This window comes from Meles meles, chromosome 16 (genome assembly GCF_922984935.1).
Source record: "Meles meles chromosome 16, mMelMel3.1 paternal haplotype, whole genome shotgun sequence".
Taxonomy (NCBI): Eukaryota; Metazoa; Chordata; class Mammalia; order Carnivora; family Mustelidae; genus Meles; species Meles meles.
This window is the reverse complement of record NC_060081.1, coordinates 78,893,432-78,908,485: the sequence shown is the minus strand read 5'-3', so window position 1 is coordinate 78,908,485 and position 15,054 is coordinate 78,893,432. Positions and strand designations below refer to the sequence as shown.

General features: G+C 48.5%; 1 protein-coding gene across 1 annotated transcript in view; it reads right to left on the bottom strand.

Annotated features, from left to right (window-relative positions):
- Positions 1-206: 206 nt before the first annotated feature.
- LOC123926443 (guanine nucleotide-binding protein G(s) subunit alpha isoforms XLas-like) overlaps positions 207-15,054 on the bottom strand; it is a 53,965-nt gene continuing 39,117 nt past the window's right edge. Inside the window, 12 exon segments of the mRNA XM_045980309.1 lie at positions 207-599; positions 802-869; positions 1,160-1,290; positions 1,493-1,613; positions 1,720-1,778; positions 1,893-1,966; positions 2,082-2,136; positions 5,126-5,223; positions 6,865-6,984; positions 7,070-7,124; positions 11,415-11,459; positions 14,609-14,681. Of these exon segments, the coding sequence (XP_045836265.1) occupies positions 453-599; positions 802-869; positions 1,160-1,290; positions 1,493-1,613; positions 1,720-1,778; positions 1,893-1,966; positions 2,082-2,136; positions 5,126-5,223; positions 6,865-6,984; positions 7,070-7,124; positions 11,415-11,459; positions 14,609-14,681 (1,046 nt within the window). The 3' untranslated portion in view covers positions 207-452.

The window sequence follows — 15,054 nt, the reverse complement described above, 5'->3', positions numbered from 1 at the left end:
GGCAGACCAAACCATAAACAATGTGTGTGTGCTCGAAGCCGCAAGTAATTCACAGGACTCACGTCCTTTGCTCACATTTAAATTTTTATTTTGATTTTTTTAATGCTGCACAAGACAATATTTATTTCATTTATTTCTTTTATTTCATTTATTTCTTTTATTTCATTATTTCTGTTTGCTGCTGTTATTGTTTTTTTTTACTGAAAGAGAGAGGGAACTTTTGTGGCCTTTTTTTCTTTTTCTTTTTCTCTGTAGGCCGCCTTAAGCTTTCTAAATTTGGAATATTTAAGCAAGCGGAAGGGAAAAGGGGGTTTCGCAAAATCACTTGGGGGGAAAAGGAAAGGTTGCGTTGTTAATCATGCCCTATGGTGGGTGATCAACTGCGTGTACAATTACGTTTCACTCTTAATTAATTGTGCTTAAGGCTTTAATTAAATTTGGGCGTTCCCTTCTTAGAGCAGCTCGTACTGGCGGAGGTGCATGCGCTGAATGATGTCACGGCAGTCATTGAACACACGGCGGATGTTCTCGGTGTCCACGGCGCAAGTGAAGTGGGGGTAGCAGTAGTGGCGCCCGTCTCCACTGGCTGTGCTGATTCTCTGTGGGACCGACACGAGGAAACGGAGTCAGCATCCTCGGCGGGGGCCGCCAAGGACGGGTGCTCCGGCTCCTGAGGTAAGTCCAGGCTAAAATTCTCACTGGCTCCCGGGCAGTGACGTGGAGGCAGTGAAGAGGTGAATCCCCAAATGCTCAAGAGAAAAAGAACCAGCCAAGAGAGGCCGGAGGATGGTCTCTACTCACCAGAAATTCGTCACGGATGAAGTACTTGGCCCGGGTCACGCGTGGGTCCTCTCCGGGCTCGGGAGTAGCTACGAGGAACAGAAATATTTGGTGAGGTCATTCAAAGGTTAAGAGCAGAGCTAGAGAGGTAGCTGGGCCCCTTCCCGTAGCTGCGGCACAGAAGTGAGTTCTTGCTTCCCTGCCTGCTGGCCGGAGGAAGGGCGATCTCCATTCTGAGAGGCTGTTCATTTGGGGCTGCTGAACTTCCCCCACACGAAGAACCTCCCGGAATGGAGGCCTGTGGCACGGTCGTGAGTGTACGGGCCCAGTGAGTGAAAGAACGGAAACGGGCCGTGCCAGGGCAGAAGGCCTCACGTACCGTCCTCAGGAGTAGTGTAGCGAGCAAATTCTGGAAAGTAGTCCTCAATCTTCGATTTTCCAGCAAGGACTTTCTCCGCGAGCAGGTCTTGCTTGTTGAGGAACAGAATCACAGAGATGGTGCGCAGCCATCTAACAGAGAGGGAGGCGGGGTGAGTGTCCAGAAGAGAAGGCATTCTTTCTGCAAGGGGTCTCATGTCCTTGCAAAGGCTCTTTTCAAGAAGAGCATAAGTACAGGGTCTCGGATCAGTCCCAGGACCCCTGGGGAGGTGGGAGGTGGGGGGTGTGTGTGGGGGGGGAGACTGGCAGGAAGCCAGGGGGATGCCCCACCGACCTGTTGTTCCAGATGCTTTTGAAGAGGTTCAGGGCCTCCTGCAGGCGGTTGGTCTGGTTGTCCTCCCGAATGACCATGTTGTAGCTGCTGCTGGCCACCACGAAGATAATGGCAGTCACATCTGCGGCAGGAGGAAGCAAAAGCAATGCATGTCAGAGGTGCACATGGCCCTCAACGAGTCAGAGCAAAACGTCCTTACAGAGAAGAGAAGGCCACGGCTTCCGTACCATTGAAGCACTGGATCCATTTGCGGCGCTCGTCGCGCTGGCCGCCCACGTCAAACATGCTGCGGGAGACAGAGGACACCAGTCACTCCCAGCGGCTAACCCCTCCACCGCACTCTGCCGGTGGAAACTGAAGGATACCAATCTCTATCTTAAGAAGGGCACCGTTCACTTACTGGAAGTTGACTTTGTCCACCTGGAACTTGGTCTCAAAGATTCCAGAAGTCAGGACACGGCAGCGAAGCAGATCCTAAAACGAGATCTAAGTCAATCAATGGCTCTCACCCAAACCCACTGGAAGCAAAAGTCTTGAGTGGCTTGGAAAGGGGGCCGCGAGCACTCTGACTGTGAGAACGTTCGCGTACCTGATCACTGGGCACATAGTCAGCCTGCTTGATGACATCAATCTTGTCCAGGAAGCTGGGAGGAACGAAACACACACACACAGGTGTTCAAAGAGCTCAGGCTGATTTGCCCCTGACTCCTGTCTCGCTACAAAGCTGAGCTCGATGGAAATGACAGTGTCAAAGTTATATGGCATTCAGTCAGCGCAAGTTCTGCCCGTGTTGGTTACATTTAAGACTCAGTGCCTAAGCCCTAGAAAGGTTAGTGTGAGCAGCATTTACGGTGAGCGTGTTTGGCGGGCCAGTAGACCCAGGAACCAGGAAGCAGGCATGGACTCTCGAGGCCCCTGGCGTACAGGTACAGCGCAGGTCTAAAGGGGGTGGGGGGCGGCTCTGGACTCAGTTCTGTGCAGCCACAGAGGCCCCCCCAAACCAGGCCTACCTGATCCTGTCATCTGAAAGTGACTCATTAAAAATTTAACATTTTTAAGTTGTGTGCCTTTGACTAAAATGACAAGTGATTTAAAAACTGTATATTTACACCCCATTCCTTTTTCTTTCCTTTCCTTTTTTTTTTTTTTTTTTGAAGTAAAACGGCACACTTAAAAGCAGCAAAGATTTTCCCCTCAAGGGACTCGTGAAAATGAGATTGTTTGAATTACTCAGGATGGGTATCCCTTCCTCCTACTTTTTAAGAATCTCACTTATTAAAAGAGAACAAAAGAGGTTAACACAAAGGGGCCCTTTCTGGCCTAACCACACCGAACAGGAAACAAACACAAAGTTCCCTTCCGTTCTGTTTGGTCCATGAAATAGAACCCTCCAGATAGGAGGCTTTGAGTTTTTTAAAAGAATCCCACAGCCAGGCAGATTATGGATCCTCCTATGGCTGGGATCCTGCACGAGGCGGGGCTCCGGGGCCTGAGACACCATCCTCCACATGTGGAAGGCTCCATCAAGAGCGGGCCATGACCTTCCCAAAGCAAGGAGGACCCCGCTGAGGATGCTGGGCTGGACACACCATTGGGAAAAAGAACTTTGGAAAGACTGGGGTCATTTAATTAATATGGAAAATGCATATTAAAACTGAGGGGGGTGTTCCTGGGGCAGGGGGAGGAAGGGGCAGGGGCTTGGAAGTATTTGAAAACTGAAAAGAAAAATCACAAAGGGAGCAGAGTCTACTTTGAAGAAATTCTGAAGCCCCCCCCCCCCTTTGACCAGTTTGGAGAGTTAGTCTGGCTTAGAGGATACACTAACTTGCCCAATCAGTCCCACATTACAGCACCCGGCCAGAAATAGCTCCCCAACCGCCCTGGCCGCCAGCGCGTTGCCATGGCAACAGAACCACAGTTCTATAAATAGACCAGCCGCACCAAATCTTGTGAGAGAGACATCTGGAGCCGGGCCAGCCAAACCCGGCTCCACAAATAAAAATAGGCAGCGTAAGAAATGGGCAAGACACCAGTATGGCAACTTTACCATCAAGGCCGGCGGAAGCGCACTAGGGGGTGCGCGGGGCGGGGCCGCCCTCAGGAGAGGCCATTTTAAAAAGTTGTAAACTGTGTTCTTGCCCCCACCCCCAACCAGTTTCCTTAAAACTTTCCATGAACTGTGCAAAGGCTGCCATTGGCAGCTAAAGTTGCAGGAGCAACTTACAAATGGTGTGCAATTAAAAAAACAACAACGAAAAACAAAAACAAGAACCAACCCCAGAGACCTGCTAAATCACGGTTCATGACATTGTCCCACCCGCCCCCTCCCCCGCTGCCAGCGGGGAGGGGCGCAGCCCTCCTAATCTGTACCTGTACTTCTGACTTGGGTCCAAGATACAAAACGCAAACAATTCCAGGATTTCCATTTGTTTTGAGTTACTATAATTAGCACTTCCAGCTTTTCGTTCAAACTTTTGAGAAAATCAGGGACTTTGCTGCAGAAGTGGGAGAGGGTTGGGGTCACAGGGCTTGGCGGGGGGGTGGGGGAGTGGGGGTGGGGGGTGTTTTTCTGCTCCTTGGGAAAATGCAGACCCTGGCGTGTGCGGTGCCCTGCAGGCTTCCTACCCAGAGTGGGTAAGGACAGGTGCCCGGACCCCTCCATTCGCAGAGAACAGGAGTGGGGGGAACTCGCTGTTTGTTTGCTGTTACCTCTCCCTCCCATTTATTCCAAGGTATTCATAATAAATCCTGCCGGTTTGGGGCTCCCGAGCCACCCAACTGTAGCTTTTTAGCCAGCCAGGAGCCCCAGTCCTGAAGACTTGATATTTTCTATAGCAAAGTTGTTTCTGAGTTTCAGCGACCTCCAGAAGGAAAGCTGGAATGTCGCAAACATCTATCACCTCCCCCCGCCCCCAACCACCAAGTCACAAGACATCTGCGTTTTCGCTGAGACCACTCAGCAGGTAAACCAAGGCTGCCTTCAGAAACCATTTCTCTAGGGCTCTGACCAGCCTGTCTTTGACTCCAGCAGGTGCAGGGGCTGGAGCTTGTAGTATGCTGTGGGCTCCCCACGAGGGGAAGCATCCTTGACTTATAGCCGGGTGAACAGAGGAAGGACATGGAACTCAACAAAACGTACCCGGAGAAGAAGAGCACTGAGGAACCTGGCACCTAGTGTAGTCACTCACCTACCTGATGGCAGAAATGCCAAGGTAATTCTCAGCTACCAAGGAGAGGGCGGGGTATGGTTGTGCTGGCCATTTCGGTAAGGTTTTTAAATGACAGCAATAAATTAAAATATTTTCACATTATTCAAAGCTTGAGAGCTGCCCCATCTTCCTAAAAGCTTGGAGGTCAATGCAATTAATTTCCCTCAAGCTAATTAATTATGCACATCACTTTACTGCAAGTAATTATCATTTGGCTCTAACAGGCATTAATTGTTTATATAAAATAATGTCACTGCACTAAAAAGTGCAATTAAGGGCTTTCTAAAGCAAATGAATCAGACCAGAACTTTCTAAGTGCAGATGGGACTATGAGCGGAACCCCTCGAGCTCGAGTGGAGATTTCTAGTGTCTTCTCCGTTGGTGCCTGTGCTGTGTGAGGCTGGGGTGCGGGGAGGTTACTTACTACTGGGCACAGTCGATGAGCTGGTACTCGTTGGAGCGCTCGTAGCAGGCACGCACTCCTTCATCCTCCCACAGAGCCTTGGCATGCTCATAGAACTCCTGCAAGTGACCACGGGAGAGAACACAGGTGAGCTTGAGCCCAAGCAGCCACGCTGTCCCTACAACCCAGACACCACAGTTAGCTGTGACCAGCGCAAGTGGGACTCCCACGTGCGAGCCAAACGAATGACTCTGTGCTCAAAAGAACTTTCATCCAATTTGTGAAACGTAATTAAAAGCCAAAGTAATTAATTCCTGCTGTTCTCTTATTGTGAATTAACCGGTCTTGGGTAGTGTTCCTCCTATGTTTTCTGTTTTGGGTTTTTTTTTTTTTTTTTTTTTTTTTTTGGTGGGGGACTGTGGGGGGGGGGGGGTGGTACTGGATGGCCAGGACAGAGTGAACTACTGAATCATTTTGTTTCTCCACACAATGGCTTTTCGGGGATAGATATACATTAATCTGCATTAGAATACGCCAAGGAATGATTCAGTGTTGTGAAAACACGGTTATTTCATTTGTAAGATGTGCTGGGAGGAAATTTCCCTTCCAGGAAAATTTGAATTTTACCCAAAAAATATGATGGTTAGGAATCGCTGGCGAATCGGGCCTTGTCAGTGCCTGGGAAGGGTCGTAGTAAGGAGAAACAGAGGAGCTGAGATCCTCTGTTGTCCTAAACTGCAGTAGGTTGTAAGTCACGTCTCATCTGAATATACAAACATTTTTAATTACATGGGGGCAACCTTCCCTTACGAGGAAAGACGGTTTTTCTTCAGATGTGAATTCAGCAAGAGAAGGATTACAAGTAGGTAGGGACACAATGCTCAGCTATCTGCTCGACTAATAGAAGGTTACTTTTGGTGCATTTTCAACGCGCTGCCATTTTCCCTTTGATCAGAAAGATGCCTTATGTGTATCATGCTGATGGCTTGAATTTTTTTTCAAACAAATGCTTAAACAAAATTCACCTAGCCCTACTTATTAATACTGCTTCCCTGCTAGCAGAAGTTTGCAGCCAAGCCCACTTAAGACACAAACACGAATTCCCAGGAAAGCCTGACAAAAGGCCACAATAACTCATTGTTCTAACTGTAGACAAGTCTTTTCCTTCTGGGCCTTATAAACTCGTGCATCCTTCCATCTTGTTTCCCGTTCCTCTCTCAGAAACCACTCTTCCCCTACAAAGGGGTCAACATATATACGTTTGGAAATGGGCAGTTTTATGTCACCTAAAAATAGTTCTTTATGGGACAGAGAATCTTTGTAAACAGGGTCCCGCACGCCAACGAGGACGCCCAGAAGAAAATCTCCACATTGTAATTTAGGTGAAAGTCCTTTCTTTTAACTTGGGTCGGCCACAAGACGGGGACGAGGGGATCATTAAGGCTGCGACGCAACTCGTGCCATTTTTCCTCATAGAGATTCACAGTCTACTAAGGCAAGGATTCAAGTGGGGTGTTCACGTGGGGGGATGGGGGAGCCACAGCGGACAAGGGTGATCCAAGCTCGCTGACCCATCTTGAGCAGAAACCCTACTGATTATTAAGGTTTGGGTTTGGCACGTTAAGGACCCTCGTGGAATTCACCTTTTCTCAAAGTGTGGCTTGACAGGTGACCAGTGGCCAGAACTCATCTGGGGGCCAGGGTGGGGGGGTGGGGGGTAGAGGGTGGGGTGGTAAGGACAACCCAAGAGCTTAGCTTACAGGAGGGAAATCAAAGTCAGGCACGTTCATCACGCTCAGAATATAGTCCACTCTGAACTGGTTCTCAGGGTTGGCCAGCTCCACGGGGGGTACGAGGTTGCTCATGGCGGCCACGATGGTCTGAAAACGAGTGAGCAAAGCAGTCAGGGGACAGCACTGCCTGAGGTGGGGGCTGAGAGAAGAGACAAAGGACCCGAACACGTACTTCGATCGCCTCCTTCAGGTTGTTTTTGATGTCCTGCACTTTGGTCGCCTTCTCACTACAGTGGGATTGAAAAGAGAGAGATCATATGGCATCACACTGACCGACAGGGTCGCTTTCGTCAAGACAGTCCAACTAAAAGCATAGTATTCTGTTCTTGCAAGAGCGGTGGGTTCGAATCCCTGCGGACTGGAGGCTCCTGAATGAGGGCGGTTTCAAATCATGACCTCCCAGACGTGTCTCAGGACACGCCCGATTGGGGCCGATCACGAACTGGCATCAAGGTAAGGACCATGTCTACTGTACCAGAAGTCAGACCTACTTCACGGCTGTTCTATTTCGTGAAGGTCCCACTGCACGTCAACGCTTCCTAAAAGGTTTTTACTGGCCCTTATCAGTAAGTGTGTGTGTGTGGGTGGGGGGGCGTGGGGGGTATTAGGTCAATCATATTGGGAGGAGAAAAAAATCCCATGGTTCCACTTGGGGCTTACTGGGTTGGTATACAGAGGACCAGTGGATGCAGTGGTGTTAAGACACGTTTTAAGGCTTTGAGGCCATTTTTATTAAGTCACGGTGTCAGCCACTCAGCTAGCAGCAATGACGTTTCTAGGTGATGTCACTATACAGCGATCCCTCAACGTGAACAGGGATGAAGTAAGATTATGCCCCCGGGAGTCTTTATGAGCTGGGACTTGTGTGCTGGAGGCCGCGAGAGGGGCACCTGTTAGGTAGAAGTCCGAAGTTTAGCTGCCTTTTAATTATGACTCGAACCCAAGTCATACAGGATCTTTATTCGGAGTCACTGGGGCCACAAGTAATGACCACACCTTCTGGTGGGGGCGGGGGCGGGGGGCGCAGATGGAATGCTTGCTCGGATCCCATCGATAATGGATATCGATCCTATCAATAATCAATAACCGACATCAATCCCAGGGCTGCAGGTGTCTTTCAGCAGCTGTCGTTCATTAGAGACACGACCAGAGAAGATTCTAGAGTTTGTGTCTTCAGGGGATGAAAAAGACCTCTTGCTTGGGGTAAACCTTATCACACCTATTGCCTCAACCCTGTGGTTTTGGGTGGGGGGAGTGGAGGCCGGGTGCAGGACACACCTACTGTGCTTTCGGTCCCGGGACAGGACGGCCGTGTCACGTGGAAACAGGGTGCCGCCCCCTCACAGAGGAAACTTAAGGCTGAGAGGAAAAGTGAGTCATGGAGGCAGAAGGGACAGAGCCCATCTTTTTCTTGCTATGTAGGATTTTTAAAGGCAATCTCGAGATTCCTAATTTTTGAAGCTTTCACTTGGTTGATTCACCAAGAGTCCTGGAATGGGGGGAGGTAGCGATCAAGCTGGTGACCCCTCAGGGGCAGGGGAAACACAGAGAAGGGGATGTTAGTAGCCGGCACAGGACAGCAGAGAGGTTAGTGGAAGGGAGAGAGCGGGGTGCAGGGGTCACGTGCTCGCCTGCCAACAGCCTGCCCCCCCCCCCATCCCGGGCCTGAGTTTTCCCGGGAATTGTGGCAGCTAATGCTTCCTGCCTGGTTCAGTCTCATCAAAAGATCTGCCTGATGTTAGGAGCGCGCCCTGCCCCCCACTGCACTGCATCCCTAACCAAGAGGCAGCCTTCCTTCTGGGGAACCGGCCTCACAGAAACTAGACTGTTCTTCCTACCAGAGTAAAAAGCTAGTTCAGGAGTATTCCCAGTGGGGGAGGGGCGGTGGGTTTTGGGGTATGTGAGGGGGAGGGGCTGGGGGGGAGTTTGTGGCACCGGGAACCCCTTCCAAGTGCCAGAAGTCAGGAGAACTTCAACAGACGTGACGGCAAGCGGTCCTGCAACCACAGGCGGCACCTGCGCCCCGGAGAGGCAGAAGTCCGGCTCTCTGTGCAGCCACCCTCCGCTGCAAAGGGACCAAGAGAGTCCTGACCCTTCTGTGGGACTTTTCTACACTGTACGTGCACCACTGAGGCTCATTTCTGAAATTAGGAACCATGTCCAGAGTCGGGGCTGGAGTCCCAATCCGTTCCTGAGTGAGACAGGAGCAAGTTTGTAAAGGACTTTTGTAAAGGACGTGTGTTTGCCCCTAACGTTCACTCCTGGACTCAAATCTACCTAAAACCCCACCGGACAAATCCATTCCCATTCATTAAAAACAGGCTCCATTTCCATGGTAATGAGAGCCATTAACCTTCAGTTTCAAGGTCCTACGGTAGTTAAAATTAGAGATGTCGGGGTATTAAATACCCAAAGGTACGTACAGCAAGAGGAAAGAACTTCCAGAAACTAGGTTCTTTCATTCAGTTTGATATTTTGGTCTAAGTAGTAGTATGATAATTGGAAAACTTCCAGTCTTAAATACGGATATTTTGAGAACGTGTTCAGTATTCATCTACGTATGTGAATAGGTGTGGGAGTATATCAAGTATAAAACAGCTAAAATAGAAATCTAAAATCTAATTCGGGTGTGTAATACTAAAACATAAAATTCTTCCATTGAAGCAATTACTATGTAGATGGAGATATTATACTGGGGCTGGCAAGTTTATCATCATTTTTACTATCGCTTAATGAATTTAACGTTGATTGTGAAATTCAGAGAAAATCCCTCGGATGTCTCTCAACTACTTAACAAAGCCAAATTATGTACCAACTACTACAATCTGGGCTGACTAAAATATCGGGGCTCGGGCTAAAAGTGCTTTTAGCATACTGCCCCCTTCCCCCTCTCCCCCAAGTAAATAAAGCCCGTGGTCCGAGTCTGGATTTTAAGAGCCCCTCCCCTCCCCCCCCAATCAGCTGCCTACGTGGTGGTGGTGGGGGGGGCTGCGTTGTACTGAGGGTCTCTTTCCGTCCTATACCTTATCTTTGTGCTTTTGTGGGAAAGACAGACAAAAGAAGGAAGACAGAAGACAGACGCAAGATACCGGGGTTGCTGAGACATGCAGAGAAATTTTATTTATCACATGTTAATTCTTCTATTTACTTGCAGAACAGAGTCACAGAGAGAAGTGCAGGCAAGGTATTAGTAGGGTTCAAGGGTCTAGCACAGCTTCTAGTACACAGGCGGTGGTTCGGTGGGGTGTGTCATAGTTCTCAAAGGCCAACTTCTGGTACAGTAAACTGTCAGTCACTTCTATGGAGATGCCTTTTTTGGACTACTAGTAAACTACATTTTTGTCAATTAAGGATTTCATTCCACATTTTTTTGTGGTTTTTTTTTTGCAATTTTTTGTATTTTTTTTTTGGTATTTTTTATCTTTTGAGGTTAGGTAGTGGGGCCCCCTCCCCCTCCCCCCCACAACAGAATAGTATTCTTATTAGAAGTTCCTAAGACCAGGCAATTCCAGCATGCAAAGTGTGATAGGACATAGCCGGGAAGATGAGAAACTGTAGCCATCATCTAGGGATAATATATTCTAAAAGAAACAGATGAACAAACATGGGTAAGTTACTTTGTCCCCCGACCCCAGGATCCTTTGCCCCACCCCGCCCCGCCCCCGAAGCTACTTCTTTGAGATGCCCTAGGCTAGGTCAGTCGGCTCTGCGTGTTCTCATGGGAACAGCGGCTCCGTGGCTGCATGCTGATGTGCAAGCGGGCCTCCCGTGGCTACCTGGCATGCGTGTGCGCGTCAGCGTGTAATGGGGAGCGGGATGTAGGAAGTGGGGAAAAACAAAACTGACAATGAATGGGGGAAAAAAAGCGGATGCCATCGTGGACTTCCAATCCACTAGCTAATACGATACGCCTCCGATTAAAATACACTTAAAAATCTGAAAAAGATCAGAGGCTTGGAGATCATTCGTAACAATGACCTCCTGCAAGGTGCTGAGGCACTTCTTTTTTTTTTTTCTCCTTCTCCAAGTTACAGACTGCAGCACCATGTATTTTGATAACAGGAAAAGATCCCCCCCCCCCCACCAAAGTCTGAAATTTTAAAATCAGACCAAGCACTGGGTGGAGGGGAATTTAGCAGATAATTTGAAAAACAAGTTGCCAATTCGAATGGACAGCTGGGTTAGGGGTAGAGGGTGGGGAAAACAGAAACCATATTGGGGGGCGGGGGGAGAAATCAATACTCAAAATCCACGGATCCTCTGAAGCTGACGTCTGTAACTTTTCCCAGCTGGATTTAGTTAACGTTTAAAGGATCCCAAAAATTATGTTTCGCACTTCACTTGCTCAAAAATGTTGAGACTGCTGAGGGGTCCCGTGCAAACGGATAGCAAGATGGCTGATGGCCCTGAAATGAGTTCTGCCTCCTCCCCGGGGGCTCGGCCCTCAGTTTCCCAGTATGATCTGATTCATGTCTGTTTGTTTGTTAAAAAGTTTTTCTGTTTTTGAATGTGCCTACCCATCGCTGTTGCTCCTTGCAGCCTGCGGGTCCTCTTCGCCGCCCCTTTTAAAGAGAGATTGAAAGCTCACCTAATCTGCAAGGCACCGCAATTTCCCCAAAACCCCACAAGCCTCTCTACATTCCTCGACACACGGCCGCCATCCTCCCGTTCCGTCCTGGTCGCCTTTCTGGCTAAGCTGGAAGGTCTACGGAGACGGCAGGCCGTGGAGGGAGCGCCACACCTCCGCCACGGAATTAGCCGAGCCCTCTGGAGACTCTCCCGCCGGGTATACAGAAGGGACGGATAATTATTTTCTTGTGCTTTCACTAAATGTACATGCATTAGGGAGATAAAGCCGTGATTTATCTCACAATTCTTTGGAGAATATAGCAGCGCGTAAGGCTCCCGGGTTCTCCCAGATCTCAATCTTTACCACGTTGTACCTGAACACACAAAGGCCCATGACACGGGTGATTTTTGCCCGTGATTTCCTGGTGCAGGACTAATGTCCTCCCTGCTTGCGGTCTGGGAAACGACGTATGAAGTGTGTTTTATTTGTATGTAACTGTTCCCGATAAATGTCATCAATTAAAACTGTGTGCACCGTGAGGCAGCGTGGGAGGGGGGGCGGGGGAAGAAAAAAAAAAAGGAAAAAAAAAAAAAACAAACCCTACTCAAAACCCAATCTCCCTAAATGGCAGGAATTCCTCCTTGGAAGTGGGAAGGGCAGGACGGCTAAGCGTTCTACGGGGGTTTGGTAATTGATTAGCTTATTAGCTCCACCAATATTAATGGCACTTTTTTCTCCTAATACTAAAGGTAAGGAAGTTAGCTCTGAGTTAGGAACATCGGCACTTGACCTCTGTAGTTCTCAAGGTCAGATTAATATTACACCTCCCTCTAAAAATGTAATTGGCACGGCAGTCTGCGGACAGTTAAGGCACATTGAACAGCTCAGCCCAGCCCCGACAAAGCGCACGTTTACGGGAGTGGAGGAAAAGGCCTTGCACCACGCAGAACACCCTTTAGTGGACGGAAGTCACCGTTGTGCCTTCACAGGGCATTCCTAGTGAAGACGGTGACCACTTTTGTTGCAATACCGCACTGAGGAAAAAGAAAAAAGGAGGCTCACTTGAAGGAGACAAAAATAAGGTTTCTAGACTCACCCGAATTCCCCTGTATGTCACTTCCACAGGCTAAATTTAACACCCTGAGAGATTACCTATGGCTTCCTCTACGAGGCAGGCGAACTGGGAATGTCGCTTCCTCTTTTTAAAAAGAAAATAGAAAAGAGAAGTTCTGGTTTAAATGCCTCGTGTGCATTACAGACCGGCTGGCCAAGGGAGGAGAATCCTTTCTCTAAAAATTAAAAAACTGTAGGGCCGTCTGGAGAGTGATAAAACCTTAAGTAAATTGCTCCAAGGCTGTCCTACCTTCTGCTAGACTCGAGCTAAGGTAAACAGCGGCGGCCGCATCCTTTTAAAAATGCTCACCATGTCCAGTTTTAATCAAAATATTTATCTAGAGGGTACATGGTCAAATTATTTTTGCTTAACTAGACTCATGAAGCACTCCCCACCCAGCAAGTTATGGGGGGAATAATTATGCAAGATTCGTCTTTAAATTACAAATTACAAATTCACATAGCTAAAAGTCAGTTTCTGGCTTTTTGTTTATCAACTGCTGGCAATCTCTGGGAATACAGTTTTATTGAGGGGTGTGTCAGGAATTAAGAATTTCAGAATTGCTTTGTGACAAGTGAAAGTGAGTAGTTAATTAGCCGCACTGTATGTGCGTGTATGGATAATTCACTCATAAAACTGGTAAAATAGCCCATCCTTCTGAATTTGTGCTTAAAGCATCCTAAACCAAAACACCCATTTATTTGTACGCATGACATCATCCTCAGCCCTGATTATGACGAAAGAAATTCTAGAATGTTCCATAAAGAGCTCCCTTCAAGTGCAGTCCTTTTACCTCTGCAAGGTGATAAAATTCATCTTTGTGTCCCCAGGGCTTGGTGCATAGTAGGCATCTATAAATGGCTCTTTACTGGTTTGTTTTGTGGGGTTCTGGTGCATAACTGAGGCTATGCGGCCTTGACTCCATGTACCCCTTGGAAAGGGAAGGGGATGCAACAGGAGAAGCAAGTTTTCAGCTGAATCCAGGTTTAGGGAAGGGAATGGGATTGCTAACCAGCTAGTAACTGTTAACTAGTGCCTTCAGGTGTTTACAATCCAGTGTGGTGAACGGCCATCACCCCAGAGAAAGCTGAGGCTGGTAGATTTAGCCGTTTTCTGTTTCATGAGTGGGTGGGGGGGGGTGCATTTGGGGTCTGGGGAGAAAAGCAAATGCCCTGATTATATTCAACGCTGCCCTCTATTTGCATTCTTCATGGCACGCAGGACCCCACATTTCTCTTCCATCCCTAGGACGCGCGCGCTCTTTTAATCTTTATTCTCAATGCGGTATCGTCACCTTGTCCTAAACCAAGATGCCTGCAAGGACTTTTCAAAGGCAAAAATGCCCCTTGACCCGGCCGGAAGTACCTAACTCCCAGTCTCCATCACTTAAATGCCTCCTTTTTCTTTAGGCAAGACTACTGATTTTTAGAAAGGGAAATCATGATTTGCCCATAATATTAATTCCAAAGGGGGTAGTGGTGGTGAGGGCATGAGGAATTAACAGGGGCTGCTGCCCCTTTCCAACTTTGTTTTCCGTGAGAACATGACTAAAACAGTGTTTTCCCCCTAACAGTTTCAAACATTCTGCATTGGTGCATTGCGCTGACGTCTGGGGATGGGGGGGGCTTCCCTGCAGCGGTCAGGTTGCCTGTGAAGGGGGTGGCCTCGGCAGGTGTCAGCCATGCTGGAGACCCACCGCACCAAAATCTGCGGGCAGGTCTGCGGCAGACCTGTCATGGGGCCAACCAGGTGCTATTCTCCTGGTGTGTATAGGGGGGAATGGCGGCGGGGGGGGGGGGTATAATACCCGTGCTTTATTATTAACTATTCTTATTTATTGCTGCACCAAAGATGAAAAGGGGGGGGGGCGGAATTCTCAAAGAGCTCTTCCCTGGATTTTCTAGTATGTAGGCTGAAAAAATTAAGTGGAAATCAGCTGCCCAGCCCCCAAAATCTACCTAAACTTCCTAAAGATTAGTATACAACGTGTTACTTTTCCTGTGCTCGTGCACAGAGTTGACACTTACTCTCCATTAAACCCATTAACATGCAGGATCCTCATTTGCTTCACAATGGTGCTTTTACCAGATTCTCCGGCACCTAGAAAATGAAAGTAAGTCTGAGGTTATGAAGGAGGTACTTTACACACTCTGGGCAGGGAAGAGGACTGCTGTCTTTGCCACAGAAGCAGCACGCAGGAAACACACACAAGAACACACTTGCAATTTTCCTTGACATTTCGACGCAGAGAAAATAAAACACATGTCCAACTCCGTCTACCTGCAGCGTTCACCAGCACCGGCACGAGAATGAAAGGGTTTCATGTTTTCAGGACCACCCCCCCACCTCTGGGTTGTGTTAGAATCTGTGGGGTGGGGAAGCCAAGGGGCAAAGAGAAGGAATGACGCAATTTTGTCATTTGGGGGGGGGGGGGGGGAGAAAATCGAAGTTAAAACTGAAACTGAATCCTTGG